The sequence below is a fragment of the Anopheles stephensi genome, chromosome 3, assembly GCF_013141755.1.
Source record: "Anopheles stephensi strain Indian chromosome 3, UCI_ANSTEP_V1.0, whole genome shotgun sequence".
NCBI lineage: Eukaryota > Metazoa > Arthropoda > Insecta > Diptera > Culicidae > Anopheles > Anopheles stephensi.
In genome coordinates, this window is record NC_050203.1 from 2,912,900 (window position 1) to 2,933,354 (window position 20,455).

The window sequence follows — 20,455 nt, forward strand, 5'->3', positions numbered from 1 at the left end:
TTTTTATTTGCTGCTACAAGTGACGTACTCACTGACGGGGGTGTTTCGTTTTCCTTTCCAGATTTCAATTACTCTACACATGTCTAGTCGTAGGACAGCTGATTGCCATCGGATATGGGGCAGAGATTATGACAGCCGGGATTGCTGGCGGAGGAGCAACCGCATCCAGCAACAGCACTCAAACGTCGTCTAGTCAATCACCAGCGTCAGTACCAGCCGCCTACCAAAGCCCACCGTTGGGGACTCCTCGCCCATCGGCTAGTTTAAGCAGCATTAGCACTATTACCACCATTACCACAGACTCTACCACCGCGGCCACGAGCACCATTAGCAGCAGCGGTAGCAATCGAACAAAAGACGATCTGACACAAACCGCCCAAGATGCGTTCGGAACGGCCTGGACCGCTCGCAAGTTTGTTAACAAACCGACGTACGATCGGAAGGCGGCGGCGTACGGGAAGCGTTTCGAAGGCGCCCTGCAACCACGGATCCGAGATTTGGGCGACTGGCGATGTCCGAACGTGTCCGAGGGCGCGAATCTTGAGTGCAGCTGTGACCTGCCACACACGCTACGGTGTAGCGGTGATCTGCATGGGCTGGAAGTGATTGCGGACAGCTTGCGACGATCGCCGTACGAAGTATCGCTGTTGGACTGTACGCTCAAGAACGTGACCAGCATCAGTGATGCGAACATCTTCCAAAACGTCTCACTGCAAGGTTTGGTGATCTCGTCCGGAGAAATTAAGCGAGTGCATAGGCTCGCTTTTGCCGGGATTCGAACACTGCTGCAAGCGCTCGGACTACCGAACAACGCTCTCGAAAGTGTTCCGATGCAGTCGCTCGTTGCTGTTGGGCAGCTCGATCGTTTGGATCTTTCGTTCAACAAGATTAAGTCGTTGCAGAATGGTGATTTTTTGGCCGTACCCAAGCTGTCCTATCTCGAGCTGAGCAGCAATCAGATCGCGCTTATTGCTCCGAAAAGTTTGGTGCCGTTGAAGAATCTGCTTCATCTTAAGCTAAACGGGAATCGGCTGGGGGAGTCACCGGAGAGCCTCAAATCGCTGGTATCTTGCCTGAGCCTTAAGGAACTTCATCTGCATTCGAACGGGATACGAGGTCCGCTGCAGAACACCACGTTACCACGAATTCGCGGACTAGAGATTCTTTACCTGGACAAAAACTCCATCTCCAGCATCCACAATGGCGCACTGGAGGCGTATCCGTATCTGCAGATGCTGTCCCTTCGCAGCAATCAAATCGATGTGCTGCAAGATCACGCATTTTCTGGCCTAGCCTCCCTTCAGATGCTCGATCTCGGGCATAATGGCATTGTTACCATTTCGGATGCATCGCTCAAGCATCTACCACGGCTCATTATCCTCGATCTTACACACAACTTCCTGCGGGCACTGACGGCCGATGTGGTTGCTCCGTTACCTGCCCTGAAGGAGCTCCGGCTGGACGGCAACGATATCTCGCTGATTGCAGAGAACGCACTGGTGAGCGCGACCCAACTGCATAGTCTATCCCTGGAGAGTAATCCGCTCGTGTGTGACTGCACGATGAAACCGTTCCTGCAATGGTTGGCCGGAGCACGACCTGCATCGCAAGGCATTCTTGGCGCAATCTGTGCCACACCGCCGTATCTGGAGGGGGCCGATCTGTTGCAGATTGCACCGGAAACGCTTACCTGTGGTGAGGGTGGCAGCAAGCAGCAGACCGATCGTGAAACTTTCCAGACGATCGAGGTGATGCTGAAGCTGAAGAACAATGCATCGTATGTGCGCGACGTTGGCAGTGAGGTCCGGCTGCGGGAGGTTAATTTCACCGACGAAAGTGACGTCTACCTGAGCTGGCTGCTGGGAACCGACGATTATTCATGCCGCTTTGTGTACGTGTTTCACACGGACGATCCCGAAATGATCCTGTACAATTCGGAGGTAAGTTGGGCAAGTAATACCTCCGTTGGAATTGGATTGTAACGCCTTCTGTTTCCGATTGTTAGGTGTCTTGCATTGTGAAACCGGAAGCTCCTATTACGGCCATGGAGTACATCTACAGCACCAAGCTGATTGGAGCGTATGACTTGCAAAGTAACGTTAGGTAGGATGTCTTTACGAAATTGTACTCTCACGCATGGTTTTAATCCAGCTTCTCCCTGCTTCAGTTACAAATTCTGTCTCATCATGAAGGAAGACATCTCAAAGGATGAGTATCTCGGTGCCTGTAAGGTGACCGCTCTACCCCGTCCCCACATCAACACGGCCAAACGGAAGTCGATAAAGAAGGAGCTGCAGATAAGTACGCGCCAGACAAACGAGTCGGACATTTCGGACTTTGATCGCATTTCGTCCGACTTCCGGCACGACGATCGGAATCGGGATGAGTTGCTGAAGGGACGGGACAGTGATGACGATGGCGAGGACACGGAGTATCAAGGCACTGAGGAGACCGATCGTGTTGATCATCCCGTGCCGGATGTAACAGACTACAACGACAACAGTGACATGGACCAGAGCAGCGACGAGGATGACGACGGTGACGAGAGTGTCGGTGTGCTGTCGAACCACATACGGGACGATCCCGATTTCCGACAGCTGCAGCTAGCGGCCGAAGCGGAAGCAGCCCGCCTCCCGTCGGTACATGGTGGCCGTGTCCTGCTGGAGGGATTAGGGACAATCATCATTATTACCAGCTTGGTAGCGTTCATTTGGGGGCTGGTACGGTTCAAGGGGGAGCATCGGCATCTGCCGTCTATGGCGAGCTGCTACGCTGTGGACGAACGGAGACGTAGCTCGCATCAGGATGTAGAAAGTCGTAGCCGATACTTTAAGCTACAGGCAACCACCAGTCTGTGAGTTGCGTTGTTTTGTGATTATACGTCACGCCGTTTGTTCGGTGGCGCCGAATCGATCGATTCCGTACGGTTAAACGCGAACAAATTATGTAAATTTGTTGTACATAGAGTTGGTTATTTATGCTAGTACGGTAAGACCCGGTGCACGGAAAAGGAAAACAGTGTGACCCTGTAGTGTGCGAAGGTCGTGACGTAGGTGTGTTCGTTTTGCAAGTCGTTAGCATTCTGTTGTATTTTACATTTCATTCTAAACTAATCGTACTGTGCCATCGTGTCATTTGTGTGAGTAAGGGAGAAAAGTTACTAAAATCGCGTTTAATGTTGTAAAAAAGTGCAACAAGATTTTTTTTGTGCGGGAGAAAGCGGCAGTTCAAAAATAAAACAAAGCGTGTTGGTTCTCAAATAGATTGAGCGAGTGGTTCAAATGCCGAAACTCTAATCGCCTTTAAAAAAACACACACACAGAACGCCCTCGTTTTTGGTGTAATCGTATCGCATATATTTCTCCACAAGAGTCAATTTCGATAAACCGCTCGGTTTGGGCACCTAGAGACAAACCAAAGAAACCACGGCCAGCCTTCTACAGAATACATAGGTACGCTAGTACGCTCGTCAGAAGCGCATTTGCTTCGTGTGCCATCCGGCGCTTGTGTGCTTGGATGTGTGTGGACGTGTGGTTAGAAACGAAATTAAAACACAGTCACAGATACAAGATACTGGAGATATGTATGCACTAATCTTCCCTGTCCGTTTCCCATTTCCGACAGACGGTCCGAGACCCCCCAAGGTGCACCCAAACGCTCGAAGTGTCTGTATGTGTGTGGTGGGTCCAGTGGGTCACCCGCTAGGCACTTGATGATTTCGATTCCGAAACGCCACCATTTCCGTGGCTGTGTGTCGTGGTCGATCCTTGTTACGAGCTAGCAGTCTGCTGCACCGTTACGGTGGTGGTGGTTGTGAAGGGTGTACAACTACTATTACTGCTGCTGTTCGTTCCCTTGATACGATTTCCGTTTGCATCGACGGTCGGTTCCGTTGGCCTTCCCGGACCGGTCGTGCCAGGTGCAATCGTTGCCACCGCAGAGAGATCCAACGTGCCGGGACGAGTTGGTTGATGTAGCTGGGCCGGTTGTTGGGTAGCTACCGTGTGGGGCCGTGGTAGCGACGGTGGAACAACCATTTCCGGCACGAACGTTTCCACCTTGGGATAGTAGGCAGGGAGCCGTATCACTTCCTCGTACGATGGTGGCGGTTCCAGGGCAACTGCAGAAGGAAGGACAGCAGTGTGAGAAATGTGCGGTGAGATTCCATGCGGTTTGGCAGACATGCACTACTACTTACCCATGCCGTTCCCCGGATACACGGACCCATCGTCACCGACGAAGGCCGCATTCGAGTGGGTCACGCTGGCCGAGGCACGCTGCCGGTGCTGCGCGATGGTACCGTGCTCGAGACAGCTGTACACACCGCTGTAGTTGTCCCGGTGCAGTGACATAATGTCGTAGAGGTTTGACCCGATCTGCACCACGTGCACCGGCTGGGCCATCTCTTCCTGTTCCGCCAGCCGTTTGGCGCGTGCTTTTTTGCATTTCAGAATGATGATGAGAAGCGCCCAGGCCAACACCAGTATCAGGTAGAGGAATATAATCATGATGTTGTTGGGTATGTTGTCGTCTCGGCGATGTTTACACACTAACAGTAGCTTTGCAAATGCACGGCGCTTAGCTTGTGTCGGGTATTACGTCGAGAGAACCTAGTGTGAGAGAGAGAGATGGAGAGAAGGAAAAGCCAGAAGGAGAAGAGTTAGAAATGTTTCTCCGAGATGAAATTGATAACCACCGATTCAGTGTTAGATGACTTGCAACGAATGTTTCCAATGACGCACACACACAGTCGCTTCGGATCGGTTTGACAGATCGATCGTGATCGCACAGGAAAGACCTGCGCCGGGCGTGCTTCACTCTTATCAGATCTTCCCGGTGACGCATGCCACAGTGAATGAGTGTGCGTGTGTGGAAAACTCTTTCGGGTACCACGAATAAACACGAAAACAGCATTAGAAACCGAACCACAGCTCCCGCTCAAGGATTATGCACGTGTGGCAACCTTCGGCTAGAACAAGCACCAGGCCGACGCCCGTCTGCAGTCGGCCACGAAATCCGGAAGTCAATTTGCATAAACCTTCCACGGTGGATTTTCGCTCCCGAAACGGCTGGGCACCGTACCTGCAGGTGTGCAGAATTTATGGCCAACATTATTCGTTGCATTTTTTAAGGGCTTCAATTCAGCGTCTACTAATGCGGCCGATTGTTGTTTGCGCCGCGACTGGGGCGTATTTATTCACATCCTCTGGCGAAGGTCACCGGCTCGTGGCTGGCACGGCACATTATTTCTCACAAGATTCGTGAGGTTAGAATGTTTAGCATTAACGTCTTAACCGTCGTTTAAAGTAGGAATGTGTGATGGGATTCTATTTCAAAATGGTGAAATTCCGATGAGACGTCATTATTTTAATTTGAGTTCCACAGAAGCGGCCTAGCTCCTCTGAGGTCTGAAAGGAAAAAAAGACTTTTTTATCAATATCCTTGCCTCCCTCCTTTTCCATCGACTGTTTGCCAATCCAAGTGGAAGTGTTGCATAATTTAACGACACTTTTTCCCTTCGGTTACCATTTTCCAACCGACTGGTTACAGTGATTCACATCACAGTTTTGATGTGCTGACCGGAGCTAATCGGTGCAATTTATTGCAACAATCCTTCGCAATCGCTTCGCCAGCGGAAAAGACGAACCATGAAAACATTCGCAGCCAAATAGGACGCTTGTTCCGCGAAGTAGGTGAAGAATGATGGATCGGTGTAGGAAGCTATGTGTAGCTGGCAATGGCGGCAGTGCAACGAACCAACGGGCTCGGCAGCAATTAATGTAATTCATTGCTCCATTTCGATCGATCAAGATGTATTGTATGTTGGATTGGTTGGATTGGTTGGAACAGGCAAGCGCTAAACCACCGCCGTCCTTCAATCGGAAACGGATTGTGGAAAAGCCTTTTGGTGGGTTGAATCGTAAGTTGGTTGGTGTGTGGTTGGTATATAAAGACTCTGCTAACTCGTGGTGGGTTTGGCATATCAGGAAAATGACACGACAGCGGCACCGATCTTCACACGGCAGGACCGGGGTTCAAATCCTATCCAGACCGCCTCGCTGTACCTGGTAGTAGAGCTGACTACCTTGTTACGGGTAAAATCAAGTCAAAGAACGCCAAAAATGGCAGGCCGATACCTCTCGAGGTTGTAGTGCCAAGGAATTGCCAAAATATACATAAATAGACATTGGGGCGTTATTACTCGCGAGCCTACAGGAGTGATAGCGTTCGTTGATGCGCCTCTCAGTCGAGATATTTGAACGACCGAGATAAGCTGAAAGGATATTTGTAGCAGACCCAGACTGTAAACCTCCATGTCATTAAACTCCTTGTCAAGATCTTCCACAAGGATAACGAACGATTGTACATTTGGAAGCAAAATTTGCATAGTCACCAACTTATTTGACCCTTTAAAGGATTACTCCATATTCGAATAAATAATCTAGTCATCTCTGCACTTCCACACAGGGCGGTATTATTCGAGATTTGAACCCAGACCGCGGCCCTTGCCGTTGAACGATACGTTACCGTCCGTTCTATTCCACGCCCCAAATGGACCGGAGTGGTATGAACCAATGAACCTTTCCCAAAGTAAAGGAATTAAAGGATCCCTTTAATTTCCCTTAATTGTCAACCCGATGTGCACTATTTTTAGACGATTTGTTTAACTTTTATCGGAAGGTTTTATCCCCCCACAAATCCAGCGTGTGCATGATTTGTCCGTGATTTATGAGCCGTATTCTCTATTCATTCGCATTCGTGCTATCGGATCTCCGCTTTCCGATTAGATAGGGAAACGGGACGGGATAGCCGCACACAAACACGCCTGATTTATCATTAGGTAAATTTGGGGCGCAATGTGACACAAAGGATACAATGGAGTGTCTAACGACCCAGGGACGGTGGGCGCCGACCGCAAAACGCGCGCGCGGACACGAGTATGTTTATTGGCGTGGCAAGAAGATAATGCCGGATTAGGGTCTAGGATTTTGGATTAGGTAGCGATAATTTAACGGTGGTATGGGAGTTTTGGCGAGTCGGTCGGGTCGGTGTGTACGGTTAAACTATTTAGCCTCACCCCATTTCGTGCAATTTCGGAAAAGGACAGACACGAGTGCGTGTGTGTTTCAATGTTTCTGGTAAACCCAGAACCACCACAAAATGAGATTTCGGTGGAGTGGATCCGTTCCGCAGTCCGGACGAATTGTTCCCAGCGTGCTGGGCATGAGGTTGGTCCGTCTGGTTTAATGAGTAATTAAGCTTATGAGCGGTCGTCGAGTCGTCGCACGGGGTTGGGTCAGATTTGCATGCCACGATACTGTACGACACCAGGCTTCCGTCATCCAAACGGACGTCAAGCCGTGTTGCAAATAATTGGACACACTCTAATCAGCCAGTCGATTCGGCACGCTGGTATAATCTGCAATCGAGTTTACACGCACTAACGAGTGTAGTTGGAGTTGGAGGTTCAATAAAATCGAATTCCCAGCTTTTTTCCCCAACACACCTACATCACCTACATTCGGTTTGGTTGGGGTAGGTAATGCGTGAAGATATTATTTGCCTTTGCCAAATAGTGCTCTTACAGCTCTTTATCAGTGTGGTACGACGGGTACCGTGTGGTACGACGGGTGTGTTTTGTTAGGTTAGGTTTCGGGTTCTGAGACAAACGGTAGAAGCGAGCGTTTGCTGATGAAGAGGGAAAACCACAAAGCAGTCATATTTCAATGAATCGCTAGACAGTGGGGCACCGAGAATGTCACATTCAAGGTGGGAATTCCAAGACCCCAAAAGCTAAAGTTCCTGACATTATGGGCAATTCCACGATGGGAGAACAAAAAAAAAACAAAAATAACTGATCTTGAAAACAGATCAGATAGCATCAGCTCTTTTTTTTATTCTTTCGTCGTGGAATACGATAATCAGCCCCACATTTTCATAAACAAAATTCACTCTTCTACATATCATCAAGATAACACCCTTGTCGCGGTACCTCCGTGAGTCAAGCGCTAATTTTGTGTCCACCCAAAGGTCTCACCCTTACGCAGCTTTGGTGATAATCGAAGGCACCGTCGTCCAATGTCCGCCAAAAAGCAAAATGTGCGACTCATTTCATTACCATTAAATCCGCGCCCCGAAACAGAGTGCTCCTCCAAAATGTGTGCCAAGGTAACGAGAAGCGAGGCGAAAGTGATGTAGCGAGCGAGGAAACAAAATTTGATTAAAGGTGACGATAAGTAACTACAATCATTTCTTCACTGAGCTCGACACTGTGTAACGTAAAGAAAGTTAGCAGAGAGAAAAACATCGTGGATGGGGCCCCGAAAGCGCAATGAGCAAATACACATGATTTGGCTTATAAAAAAAAGTTGCAAATTTCTGTTTGAGATTAGAAGAAAAAAAAAACAGTCGGTGCTCAACCATTCCGTTATCAATAGATCGTCGTGACCTGTTGGATTGTCCTTGAAGCTTTGCTATGTGTGTGCATGACGATTTCTTTATTTGGTTTTCATTTCAGGATTTTGCGTTCTATTCGCGATCTGCTAACAAAGCAAAGAAGGAAACAGAAGAAGAACAGGGAAGTGGTCGGGAAAAAAAATCCCCCATCGGAACGAAGTAGGCACGCCTGGTATTCTCACCACCGTGTCCACCGTGTGAATTACCACTGTCACGGTTGGGTAGAGTTCGTTCGGAAGGCACTTTACATTCCAGCCACGTGCAGTCCCCCAAGACTGGACATCTGGTGTGTACAAAAGACGTTTAAAACGATCGTTTGTTGGTTGGGTCGACCTGCCAGGAACACCGCCAACAGAAAGCACATTAGCAAGTGCATATGCACACGTCGTAGCTCTTATCGCAACACGGCGATCTACTTGCATCATTTGCCCGTTTGCTGAGCAAATGGGGACGTAATTAGAACCGTTACATAAAACAAACTTAGTGTTGATAAGAAGGGGCTTTTTTAATGGAACGCACCTCTATATTTGAAACTAAGCAGTATTTGAAAAGGAAGTAATGGTGGTTGCCATAGTGTACTGTCAAAAGTGGCAGATGCTTCAAAATCTAAACTCAGCTCACTACAACGCGTTCAGTATCTCAGTGTGCGTTGGAAGATGAAAAACAAAAACCGAATGACTCATGTCAGCGTGCATTCTCGTCGCCCTATTTCATCATATCGTGTTAATAGTGGTTTAAATAATTTCCATTTTCATTTTCCTGTCCCCCACAGCAAAACCCCAGCAACTGGGCTGGGATGGGAAATACGCCGAGCAAAAGGAAAATTCATCAACCAACGGCCAATGCATGACTGTGTATGTGTGTGTGTGTGCGGCGCAAAGGGAAAACGCGATAATAACTGTCCACCGACTGTCCGGCGAGAATTGATTCCTGTCATTCAAAACAACTCCCGACACGTGGACCAATGGATAATGGACACGGTACAAGAGAAAGCGAGAGAGAGAGAGAGAGAGAAGGAGGGGGAGGGGGAAGGCTACAAACTCACCTGGGACGTACTACTTTCGTCTGGTGCACTGGTGTGAGGCTTCGGACGCCAGGATACACCAACCGGATACGTGTCGGCCGTTCGGTAAGCAACGCGGAATGATCCACTTCTTGACACGTTTCCAGTACACCGTGAGACTTTTGTGATATCCCCGGGGCAAACGCTTACCACTGACTTTTCACGTTGCTGGGACGGTCGCACTAAATTCCACCGAGCCGGACAGGCCTCACGATAGCACGTCAAACGAGTCGGTGACCGTTTTGTCGAGTTTGCACGTTATCAGTAGGATATATCTCGTACTTGTGGTCTCTTTTTTGGTCTTATTTTGGCCAACCACACAATTGCCTAGACGTGGTCAATTTCGTGGAGCAGCGTGATGTTCCAATTTCACTTTTGTTCCTTAGGATTAAAGAAAGATAAGCTACTTGTACGAATTAAACCCATTTAAGGCTAACTTTACACAGCAAGGAATTCATCCTATTCACACTCCACAATGTCCGGCAAATGTGGTTCTCCATGTTTTAACCTCCCTGCTAGTAATTCACTGTTTGAGGCACATGTTTAGGGCAAACACAGGCCCACTCTCCGCCAAAAACTCACCAACACAACCGTTCACCGTAACGCAGTGGTTAAAAACAAATTAATCTAATTCGTTCACACACTCTAATTAAGCACATCTGTTTAGCACCCGAACCCGAACCGGGGCTCAGCGACAATTTTGCGTGATCGTTATCACCTTTGGCGGTCGTTATCGAAACAAACAAAAAACGGGCAGTCTAAATTTGGAGCTCCACAAGGTGTCCTAGTGTCGCTTCATCCTACACGGATCGGTCGCGCTACCTCCTCATCACGTGCCCGTGGGACAATATTAAACACCATCTGGATACTACAGGCCCAGCACTCGAGTGTGAGAGATTATGCAGCTTCAGATAACAATATGGCGTGGGTACTGTATGGCGACCGGTTACTTTCGATTGCCGGGCGCTTTCTTTGTTGTTGTTGTTATGTGTCTCTGACTCTGGCTACTGTAGCAGCGCTGCGTGACTGGACGGATCGGATGTGAAGATGTCGACTAACACCAGCAACAGCAGTTGGCTCGGCGGCAACGTGGTTTGTTTGCGTTCACAACCCGTCAATAGCACAATTGTACCGTCTGTGTGAGACGCGAGCGAGAGAGTCCTCTCGCTAGGTCGCGAGCAGTCGACACAGCCATAATCTTCTGCGGACGCAGAGTTCCTCTCGGTTCGAGTGCTCTCTTGCCTCTCGGTCAGGGGTTTACAACGGAGTTTCGAAGTGCAAATGGTACTATTTTGAATTATGTTTTCTAAGGGACATTATCGCGAGGAAATCTGCTAGAGAGAAACCAATAGAATGTAGTTAAACACTTTACACTTTGAGTGAAAAAATTGCAACGATCATCTTTCGGAATCGGTTTGAGTAGCCCTGCTCTTCGAGAGCACACAATCTCCGCTGCTAATCCACGCTTAGTGGACTGATAAGTTGAGTGAAGCATTGAAACGGTCGTAGAATAGCAAACCAAACCCTAGCTAGAACACTTCTGGAGCTTTCAATTCTTCGAATACACGTACTAAACCACACGGTACACAAACGATTACTTATTCAGAGTTTCTAGTATACTTCCCGAACGCGCTACCCTCAAAAGAAAAAGTAGCATGACGCGCTATCCGTGTACAGAACGCGTATATAAATAGAAACGTTTGGTTTTCGATTTTGTAACAGGTCATGGCTGTCTAGATGCGTCAATGGTGCACCGTTGATCAGCGAGCTTGATTGAATCATTCGCTGTCCTGTAACTCTGTAATCAACTTGTACGTTTTGAGACATCACAGTATTTTTGTGATGGCCAGTCCCTGTGTGTGTGTGTAAATAAGACATTAGTTTTGTTTTCCAGCTCCAATGAGCGAAGAAAGAGAAAAGTGTGGATGACGAACTTCAAACTTTCGAATTATCCTCCACCAATGCTCCGATGCCGAAAATAGAACAAAACACTAAGCGCGTTTACTCACGTCGGTGTAATGCGTATGGCCAGATAAACGCCACCATAACGTCAACAGTAAGTTAACTTTTCTCGTTAAAGCTCCCCACTAATAGCTACACGCTACAAGTGTTTTGTATGTTTTGATACTAAAAAGCAGTCAAAGAGAGAGAGAGGGAGAAAGAAAAAAATGTGGAACGCCACGGAATGGTGTGCCCATTAAAATGTCACCTCTGCAGATGGATGGAGCACTCCCATGGGAGGAGGGAGGGAGGTTAGCTGGACAGAGGGGGGGGGGGGGGGCAGAAACAGATAGTAAACCACCGATAGATACACGGCAGCCCTTTGGGTGTGTGTGTGTGTGTGCCACTGTCGTCAATAAATCCGATTCCGGCAGTTGATTAGGGGTTGACGGGTAGGGTTTTTTTTATCTGTCCTCTCTTTCTCTCGTTGCGTCGTCCAGGGAGTCGCCAGTATGGGTCCAGTTCACCCAACACCCTCCCGGCGACTATGTTCTATTTAGCCAAGGACACTACGAACGTCGGTGTGTACATCCTTCCGGGTGTTTCGGTAGCAGCAGCACAGGGGAAATGGATCGATCCGCCTCGGGCAGTGGATCGATGGTGTCCGTGGACCGACCCGTTACAGGTGTTGCGGGCATTGGTATGAGTTTTCCATAGAATTGGAACCAGCATTGGCGTACTATTACTGTCAATTGCTGGATTGATGTTGAAATGGTCTGGGCAAGTAATTACTTTTATTATTCCACAATGGTACCGTCCGAAGCACTCGGGGCAGATCGACTGCAACGATAGAGGGACGCATTGACAGTAATGACATTAATGCTTTCAAATCAAAACATTCGTACCGGTTTTTTCCCTAAATCCTTAACCATTTCTTCCATTTATATTATGCTATGCCAGTAAAACCACAACAAAATGCATTTCCCACATTCAGCTGACTTTTTACAGCTAACGTTCGAGGTAAAGAAATAATTAATTGTTTCAATTCCCCTATGTAAAAATAAACGCATGATTAAAAATTCCAACTGCCTTTTTCCAGCCTTCACTGTTCGGTTGCTTTATGTTTTAAGCCCCACTAGTGAACAGATCAATAGATTAACAAAACAGCACAACGCAGAACCAAAAAAAAAAACGGAAAAAACGGAGGAAAACCCCCCCCCCCATATGGTCGGCATTCATTTGAAGTGCATCGCTACGCTGGGCAGAGTGCAGATTGCACCATTTTTCGAACCTTTTTTGTTTCTTTACCCATCAAACGCGTACCGATGCTCTTCTATTTTCTGCACCCATCCCGCACCTTTCTTTTGTGTGCTCAAATATTTATAAATCGTGTGTTTTCCATTTCCATCTGCTTTTCCTTTTCATTGCTGGTATTTTTGTGTGTGTGTGTGTGTGTGTGTGTGTGTTTGCTATGTAGTGATATAGGAGTGCGCGAACCAACAAATAGCTATCTTTACCATCGAATGGGACAATAATGGGAAGCCGGTAGCGAGATGGTACTGAGGGTTAGGGAAAATGAACTCCCTCCTGCCCCCCTCCCCTCCCTTCCCGGGGAAGGAGGGAAAGCCCAAGAATTAATAGAGCAAAATGCAGTTTTCCGCCCGAATGACGATTATTATATTGACCCGGAGGGGGGTGTGTTTGTGTGCGTTTGTTTTGTGGCCGGTTGCATTTCGGAAAATGGACCACATGAAAGAGGGTCGTTAATGATGATGAGGAACGGGGGGCGAAACGCAGGACACATTTCCTGTCCATTTTCCTGTAGAAAGCTTACACTACTGGAACACGGCCCCAAGCTGCTGCTGTAGCACGCAAATGGCATTTGCGTTTTCCATGTCTCCGAGCGAATGTGGAAAGTGAAAAAGGACCAACTGACCTGCTCCATGTGGTACACGACGCTGGTTCGTGGTGAATATCTACACGCCTCAACAGCACCAAACAGGGGCAGGGGAAAAGGCAGCAGGGAATGAAGCGTGTGCCTTTCCAACGTCCCATTTTCCACTGTTTATTATTCATAAGGGTGAGAATGGGTCGAACGAACGGATTGATCGGAAAATCGGAGAGTGGAAGAGGAGAGGGGGGGGGGGGGGGGGCTAACGGCTAACGACGAAAACAATTCACCCTCTCGTACTCCACGACTTTGGATGGAGTTTGGCTACTCGAAACATGACCAAGCAAGGCTGGGCGAATCACCTTTCCGGTAGATTCGGTAGCTTAACGCGGGAAACAAACGTTACTGGCTACCGCCGCATATGGCCGCAAGGGTTAGGATAGGTTCGGTACAGCACACCTGCTGGTCAGTCGATGTCGAAGGCTATTAACGGCGCACAGCAGCAACGGAAGAGCAAAAACAACGACAACAACAAAAAAAGCACGAGCCCATACTCAACAAACTTCCATTGTGCATTGTTTGCTGAGCAGCTTTTCCGGGTCGTAGCCATAGCTACATCTGACCTTTCTCCTGTACATTTGGAGGCACAACTTTTTTGGAAAGCAATAAAGCAAAAGCTGGGCCATTTTTTGGAGGACGGGTTTTTTGCTTTGGGAATCGCAGGTGGTCCCTTTTTACATGAGCTCCACGTGAAATGAGAGCTGAACTTTATCCCAGGAAAACCTGTTCGAAAATGTGTTTGCAGCGGTACACGGATGCATTATTCACACGTACGTTAGGCTGACTTTAGGGGGGGCTTTAAAGCGAATTTTTGTTATTATATTTTAATTATCTTTTTCTAAGCCAGATGAGTAATAAGAACCTAAGACCTGCCGGGTGTTTGTGTCTTCTTGTGAAGGAGGCGCCCAGTACTTTATCCGATGAACTGTAGACGTATCTAGAACTTTAGCTCTTTTGCAGTCGGAAATACTAAAAAAACCTATAATGTACATTATAATTTGCAAAAGTACTATAAAAAAGGCCAAATATAAATTACCCTAAGGAACGAACGATCAATCGAGCAATGCTAACCTTCTCGGATGCAATTCTCAATAGATTTGCTCAAGGAAATTCTTTTCTCTATCCAACTCCGCAACTCCTCGCGGTATTAGTTTTATTAAATCTTTTCAAAATTCAATACATTTTTCATTCGAGCATGCTCATGCTCAATACACCGGAGCACCACAATGGTAAGAAGGACGGGGATTACACTTTGATTATATCACTTATAGCCTTCGCTGGTCACTAGTCTGCTTCCTCCCTGGTAGAATATGAAGGACAGCTGAAGCTCTGTACCGTGCGACACAGGGCCGGCCTAGCTCTTTGGTGTGCAATGCTGCTGTACGAACCCTTCCAGCTGGCGTGGTATTAGCTTCCGGTACGGGATTCTATGCTGAGCGATCGCTCGAGCCGCGAGGCAGCGCAGATTGATGGCACGTGTTTCGTAGCTTTTGATAAACGCTGCTACACAACCTGTTGGCGGATGCAAGGCGGATGAATCTCATTATTGACTGGCTGAAATAGGAGAGCGAACCAACAGTACACTTACTTTGAACACAAACTTGTGAAGCTTTCAACCCGTCCGCGTTCACCGCATCCAGATGTATGCCGGCTTCGATGAAAATTTCCGTTATTTCTTTTACAACCGATTTGACGTTACTGTCCGCCATCCGTAGCACAGTCGTTTGCAGCTGAGATTTTGGGAAAGGAATCGCTGTTAGTGAGGTATTTTAAATAAATTCAATCCTAGCGCTACTCACGGTGGAAGTGAGTGTGTGTAAAGGTGTGTTTCGATCGCTATCGACCACGTCAACAGGAGCACCACACTTGAGGAGTAGCTTAACGGTTTCTACACAAGGAAATCTAAAATGGAAAAGGGGTGCGAATCGATGTTAATTTAAATCCAGCTCAAATGATCCTCTCGGTTTCTTTTTATACATTTACCTGCAAACTTCTTCGGTAACAAATTCATCCACCGGCGTTACACCGTTCACAGCCAGATGGAGCAACGTTTGATCGTCCCGCAATCGCACCATCATCAAGTTAAGCTGGTACACCATCTGATACACCTGCAGCAGTTGCGCTTCCGTCCGCTCGAACTGCTCCCGCTGCAGCAGCTTCGTTATGATCGTAATCAGGTACAGCACCGTCACGATGTTCATCTCGTAATTGTCCGCTATCGCATCCGTGTCATCTTTCGGGCCAGGACTTGCCATCTTTTGCTGGTTGTACCGCAGCTCGTCGATGCACGCCCCGAGCACTGCGATCACACTGTCGAACCGAACCGTTTCGTTGAGCAAAAATTCTTGCGAGAAAAGCTTCATAAACCGTAGCAGATCGCGCTGCACGTGCAGACCGTTCCGCTGCCGGAGCCGTAGCGCGTGCAGCCACAGACTTTCGCACCGATCGAAGCGTCCGTTATCGGCACAGATTGCGCCACGGTAGATGATAGCATGCGCCACCTCCGGGCAATGGTCACCGAGAATGCGTTCCCGAATCGTGAGAGACTCCATGTGCAGCGAGTTGTGATTGTAGCGGATCGCGAGCAGGTCCTGAAGCGTTTGACACTCGAGCCAGTGTTCGTATGCCGGAATCGGTTCAAACGCTGGCTTTCGAATAATGTTGTCCGGATCTTCGAATCTATAAGGCAGGAAAAAAAAGCGAGAGAGAAGCTTTACAAATCTGCGCGCCGCTGTTGCCGTTTGTCGCGACAAACGTTTGGCGGTACAAACCTAAGTTCCATTGCCGCTAGAAGATATTGGAAGGCTTTACTCAAGCTGTAATTATCTTTGTCGTTCGCGTACGATGCTCCCAGCAATTCCATCACATCGATGCGCTCCTCCTTCGCCAGTAAACCGGGTCGCGCTAGGAACACCTGCACAACCGCCTCACGTGTCCTCTCGGCAGCCGCCAGCGCAGGCGTCAAGCCGAACGTGTTCTTCATCAACCGTGCACCATAATCGAGCAGAATCTCGCACACCTCCACGTGGCCACATTCGGCCGCATAGTAAAGGGCCGACGCACCGCACTGCGCTTGCTCGTTCACCTGAGCGCCCTTCTCGAGCAGATACAGCAACACATCGGTGTAGTTCTTGTACGCTGCGATCATCACGCACGTATTGTTGTACATGTTAACCGTGCACACGTTCGCGTTGTGGTCGACCAAATACTGGACCACATCCAGCCGGCCCTCGTAGCAAGCGGCCCGCAAAGGTGTCGAACCTTTCTTGGTGCAGTGATCCACTTTGGCACCGTGCTGGATCAGCATCTTGACGATGTTTAAACGACCAAGGGCGGACGCCACCCACAGGGCCGTTGCACCGTCCGTTAGCTCGCCGTGCACCTTCACGCAGCCCTCCTTGTCCAGATCGGGCGTGGCCAGCTTGAGCAGTATGTGAACGATTTCCAAGTGACCGTTCAGCGTCGCCACGATCAGGGGCGTGAAGATTTGGTGCTCGTCTTCGAAGAACTCCTGCAAAGAAAAAGGCACAAGCATCAGTATATGGGCAATGAGTTGGTATGGAGCAAATGGCAAAACAAAAATTTGAACCGCATTACGAAGCAAAGCACCACCGACACGATCGCACCTGAATCGCGCGCATCGCATGTCATCGGCTATTAAAAGCGATGAACGCGAATTGAGCGAGATGTTATGAAGATCGGGGGGGAAGTTGCCTTCTTTTTCCTAGAGGTACAAGAAATTTCTCTAGTGTGTAGGAGAACCGATTACGTTTCAAGTGGCTCAATGGTTGAATCATCGTCATCATCATCATGAGATGGGAAGATCATTTACGCAGCAATCAAAATATTTCCTCAGCCAGCATTCCCGGTGTGTCAGCTCTGCAATATCCGTCACTCCAAGGTCCAAGGAAGGAAGGGTGCTTTAGTTTCTGCGGAAGAGCCGCGATGATTCATTGGAGCATTTTTAAAAGCAATGTGTGTGTGTTGTAGAATTGTATTGACACACGCTCGTACCGTTTTCTTTGTTTCGCGTTCTCAATAAGCCTCAGAGAACTAAACTATGGGACGATGGAAAACTGTAACAGGCACCGAATAAAGCGTGATACCATACATGATCATGCTTAGCAGGAACGATCAACAAAACCGATCGTACGGACGCCTTTTTTTACGTTCAGTACAACTCTGTGCCCGTTACGCTTGTGGAGTTTGCCTTATTCTGCGTGAGTGTTTGTAAAGCAACAGCGTAATTCCAAAACGAAACCAAGCTCATTTGCTGTGTAGACGTATGCGGATTGTTAGAAACCATTTCTGGTCTATTATTCTGTCCCCATCTTCAAACGGATCATTATGCTCGTTGACGATCAACTCAAGCGCTTCCTTCCCTTCTTCCTTTCAACTAATTATATCCCGACGAATCTGATCTTGTTTCGCCATGGTAATGACATCCATTTTCTAACAGATTCCTACACGTCATTGACCTGAACACTCGGCCGCTCGGGTTTATAGTGGATGGAAGAACGTTTTGAACATCCTGCGATCCGCCGGCTTGTAATTCCCTCTGTTGATGCCCCTGTCAAACGCTAGACACGTTTTACACATGATCGCACACCCCCATCACGCCATCGTGTGGTCGCTATTTTTAGAATACGATCCGGAAAAATAGAGGCATCGAATAGAGGATCGTGATGCCGGCGTCGTGTGGTGTACGCATGGAATAATCCCGTACAAAATCCGGTGAGAATGAAACCATTTTATTCTTGTAAGAGATACAAATTATTCAACTCCCAGAAAAGGGGTTCTTTATGTCGAAAAGTGGAACAATTTATTGTTATTTTGGTGTTCCAATTTTCGAAACAACACGCAACGCAAATACCACGCCGCACGGTACAATAAACCAGGCGTCTCCATCGAGGTTTTTGCGCTGTCGTTGTACCAGGCTGGTAGCTGTTTAAAATTTTGGAATTAAATATAACCCAAATTGCCCTCATTTGTCTGGATGAAAAATGGGAAATTAGTGGAAATGGGTTTCCGGTAATGTTAATCCCTGCAAGATCGTTAACGCCCTGGATGCACCTTCCAAGCGCATTGTTCTGGTATGGTGATAAACTTTTCTCTCTCTCAAACTCTTTTGCTGCTTGTTAGTAGCGTGACGAGGATTGAAAATAGCGCACATTTTTACGAGCCTTTATACGGAAGTCGAACTGTTGCAGCGTGTGTGGCGTGGCCGTATGCTGCGAGGCGAACTGCAAACATTCTTCACTGTATTACTTAGTCGGTGTTTTTTTTTTTATTGCTTTTTAACCCACACGCGCTTTCTTACTGCAAAACTATGATGCAAAAATTCAAACAACACGCACGGGAATTTAATTCCAATGCGCAATTTGCGTCTTTGTGTCGTCTTTGCGGCTTGTTTGTGCCTCGAGTCGCTTTGTGTTTGCAGCGGGAAATGTTTTAAACAACGCATTTCTCCGTCCTGCCGTTGGTTAAATTAATCAATCCGCAATGATGGTCGTGTGATGTCGTGATCGTGCTCGTACGCATTGAAATTTCGACACAGCCCAGCGACAAAAGTTTGTTTGATATTATCCCCCGCGGGTAAGGGAGCATGTAAATCGTGTAACCTATCCTTGACCGTGAAACGGAGCTTGCTGTAACGAAATCAAGCGCGTATCGCGTGTAAAAGATCGGTCACATCGGTTTGTTTGGTATCATTTGTGGCCTTTTTTGCGCATCACCACCACCACAACCACCACCGCAGCCGGCAAGCAAGCAAGAGCTGCTGAGCAAGCGTTTGGGTTTTCCAATGCGTAGCACTGCGGGCCGTTCGAAGTCCCAACAGGAGCAGGAAGATGGGATGGGAACTAGCTGAAGTTTGACGCCAGCGCGTGGTTTTCCGCGGCTGTCTGTGTGTGATTTTCGGTTTTCTTTGCAGGTGACGAAATTAGAAACAGAAATTACGAGATGCTAGCGCATCCATCGGAAAAGACACAACGCCATCGAAGCACCAAGCGGGCGCAAGTGTGTGTTGGCGAAAAATTTTATAGTTCATTAACGGTGCGCGATCACCACGCGTTGATGCTGCTGCCGCCGTCGCGCTGGGGATTGCGTTGTGTGCAAAGGGCATGAGAGAACCGCCAGAGGTGGGTGGTGGTTACTCGTATGGTTGTTTGCCAAAATGTGGGATCGTAAAATTTTGCCTAAAGCGGTTGGTGCCTGCAGTCGCTGGTACGTTCGTTCCACTGGGTCAGAAGGATGACGGTTGTTTTGCTTGCTTCGCTTGCGGGATGAGCATCGTTTCCGTAGTAAAATCGGCGAATGACGGTCCTGCAAATCTTACCTGATTCACCATAGCATTGCGTTCCTCGTCATCCTTTATCTCGCCCAGCAAGGCCAACAGCTGCGTGCAGAAGCCCTCCTTCGCGGCATAGTAAACCCGAAGCATGATGCGCTCGCGAAGGGTTTCCTTTTCCCGCTCCAAATCCTCCGATTCCTTGGTCATCTTGACCGTACGTTCCTGGTTTATGGAGCGCGTACGCCGCTTACGGCACGCGACACCTGAACTGCCTTGAGCCGACACTTTCGAAGCTTTTGTTCACACAAAATGAGCGAAATTTTATCTCGTCACTTTGCTGTTGGTTTCAACTGAAGCAATGGGGGCAATTTGTTGCGATTACACTGTGCCGAAAAACATGCACTTGATCACTACACCTCGCAAGGATAAATTTTCCAGCTACCACCAATCTCGACTGGGAAAAGCACACAAGCGTTCCGACTATTTCCCACCGCACTCACGCAACGCGAACGGTTAGCGAAGAATGTTTGCCGTACGAGCAGCTCTATTCCTGCTCGAACTCGGTCGGAAATAAGACTCCGTCATTTTTCTGCTCCCATTCTCGCGATCGAGTTTTTCCCCCCGTGCATGGTAGGTGTGTTTATTTATAAACTTTTGTTATTATTTTCCATTCGCTGATCAGCTGTCAGTTGCGACCGCTGTCAGCTTGCATCTGCTGCCCAAGGTGTGTAGAGCCAACTATGGGAAAGCG

General features: G+C 48.2%; 3 protein-coding genes across 9 annotated transcripts in view; 1 reads left to right on the top strand and 2 right to left on the bottom strand.

Annotated features, from left to right (window-relative positions):
* LOC118511244 overlaps window positions 1–3,260 on the top strand; it is a 29,873-nt gene extending 26,613 nt beyond the window's left edge. For all 6 annotated transcript variants that reach the window (XM_036054084.1, XM_036054088.1, XM_036054085.1 and 3 more), the window contains exons 2-4: window positions 62–1,940; window positions 2,006–2,103; window positions 2,168–3,260. In XM_036054084.1, coding sequence (XP_035909977.1) covers window positions 62–1,940; window positions 2,006–2,103; window positions 2,168–2,858 — 2,668 coding nt within the window. In that variant the 3' untranslated portion in view covers window positions 2,859–3,260. The remainder of the gene's footprint in view (window positions 1–61; window positions 1,941–2,005; window positions 2,104–2,167) is intronic.
* A 72-nt stretch (window positions 3,261–3,332) lies between these two features.
* On the bottom strand, window positions 3,333–10,709 carry LOC118511245. Its single transcript, XM_036054091.1, has 3 exons — window positions 9,503–10,709; window positions 4,199–4,610; window positions 3,333–4,120 (listed from the first exon to the last, which is right to left on the bottom strand). The coding sequence occupies exons 2-3, from the start codon at window positions 4,506–4,508 to the stop codon at window positions 3,771–3,773; spliced, it is 660 nt and encodes a 219-aa protein (XP_035909984.1). The 5' UTR covers window positions 4,509–4,610; window positions 9,503–10,709; the 3' UTR covers window positions 3,333–3,770.
* A 3,813-nt stretch (window positions 10,710–14,522) lies between these two features.
* Window positions 14,523–20,395, bottom strand: LOC118510130 (protein fem-1 homolog B). Of its 2 annotated transcripts, XM_036051604.1 has the most exons (6): window positions 19,750–20,395; window positions 16,184–16,923; window positions 15,396–16,091; window positions 15,212–15,314; window positions 15,001–15,142; window positions 14,523–14,924 (listed from the first exon to the last, which is right to left on the bottom strand). In XM_036051604.1, exons 1-6 carry the CDS (start codon window positions 19,909–19,911, stop codon window positions 14,767–14,769), a joined length of 2,001 nt encoding a protein of 666 aa, XP_035907497.1. In that variant the 5' UTR covers window positions 19,912–20,395; the 3' UTR covers window positions 14,523–14,766. The 2 variants fall into 2 exon arrangements, 1 of the variants encoding a protein (XP_035907497.1); XR_004905968.1 differs by lacking the exon at window positions 15,212–15,314 and having other exon boundaries at window positions 14,783–14,924; window positions 19,750–20,362.
* Between the last annotated feature and the right edge of the window lie 60 nt (window positions 20,396–20,455).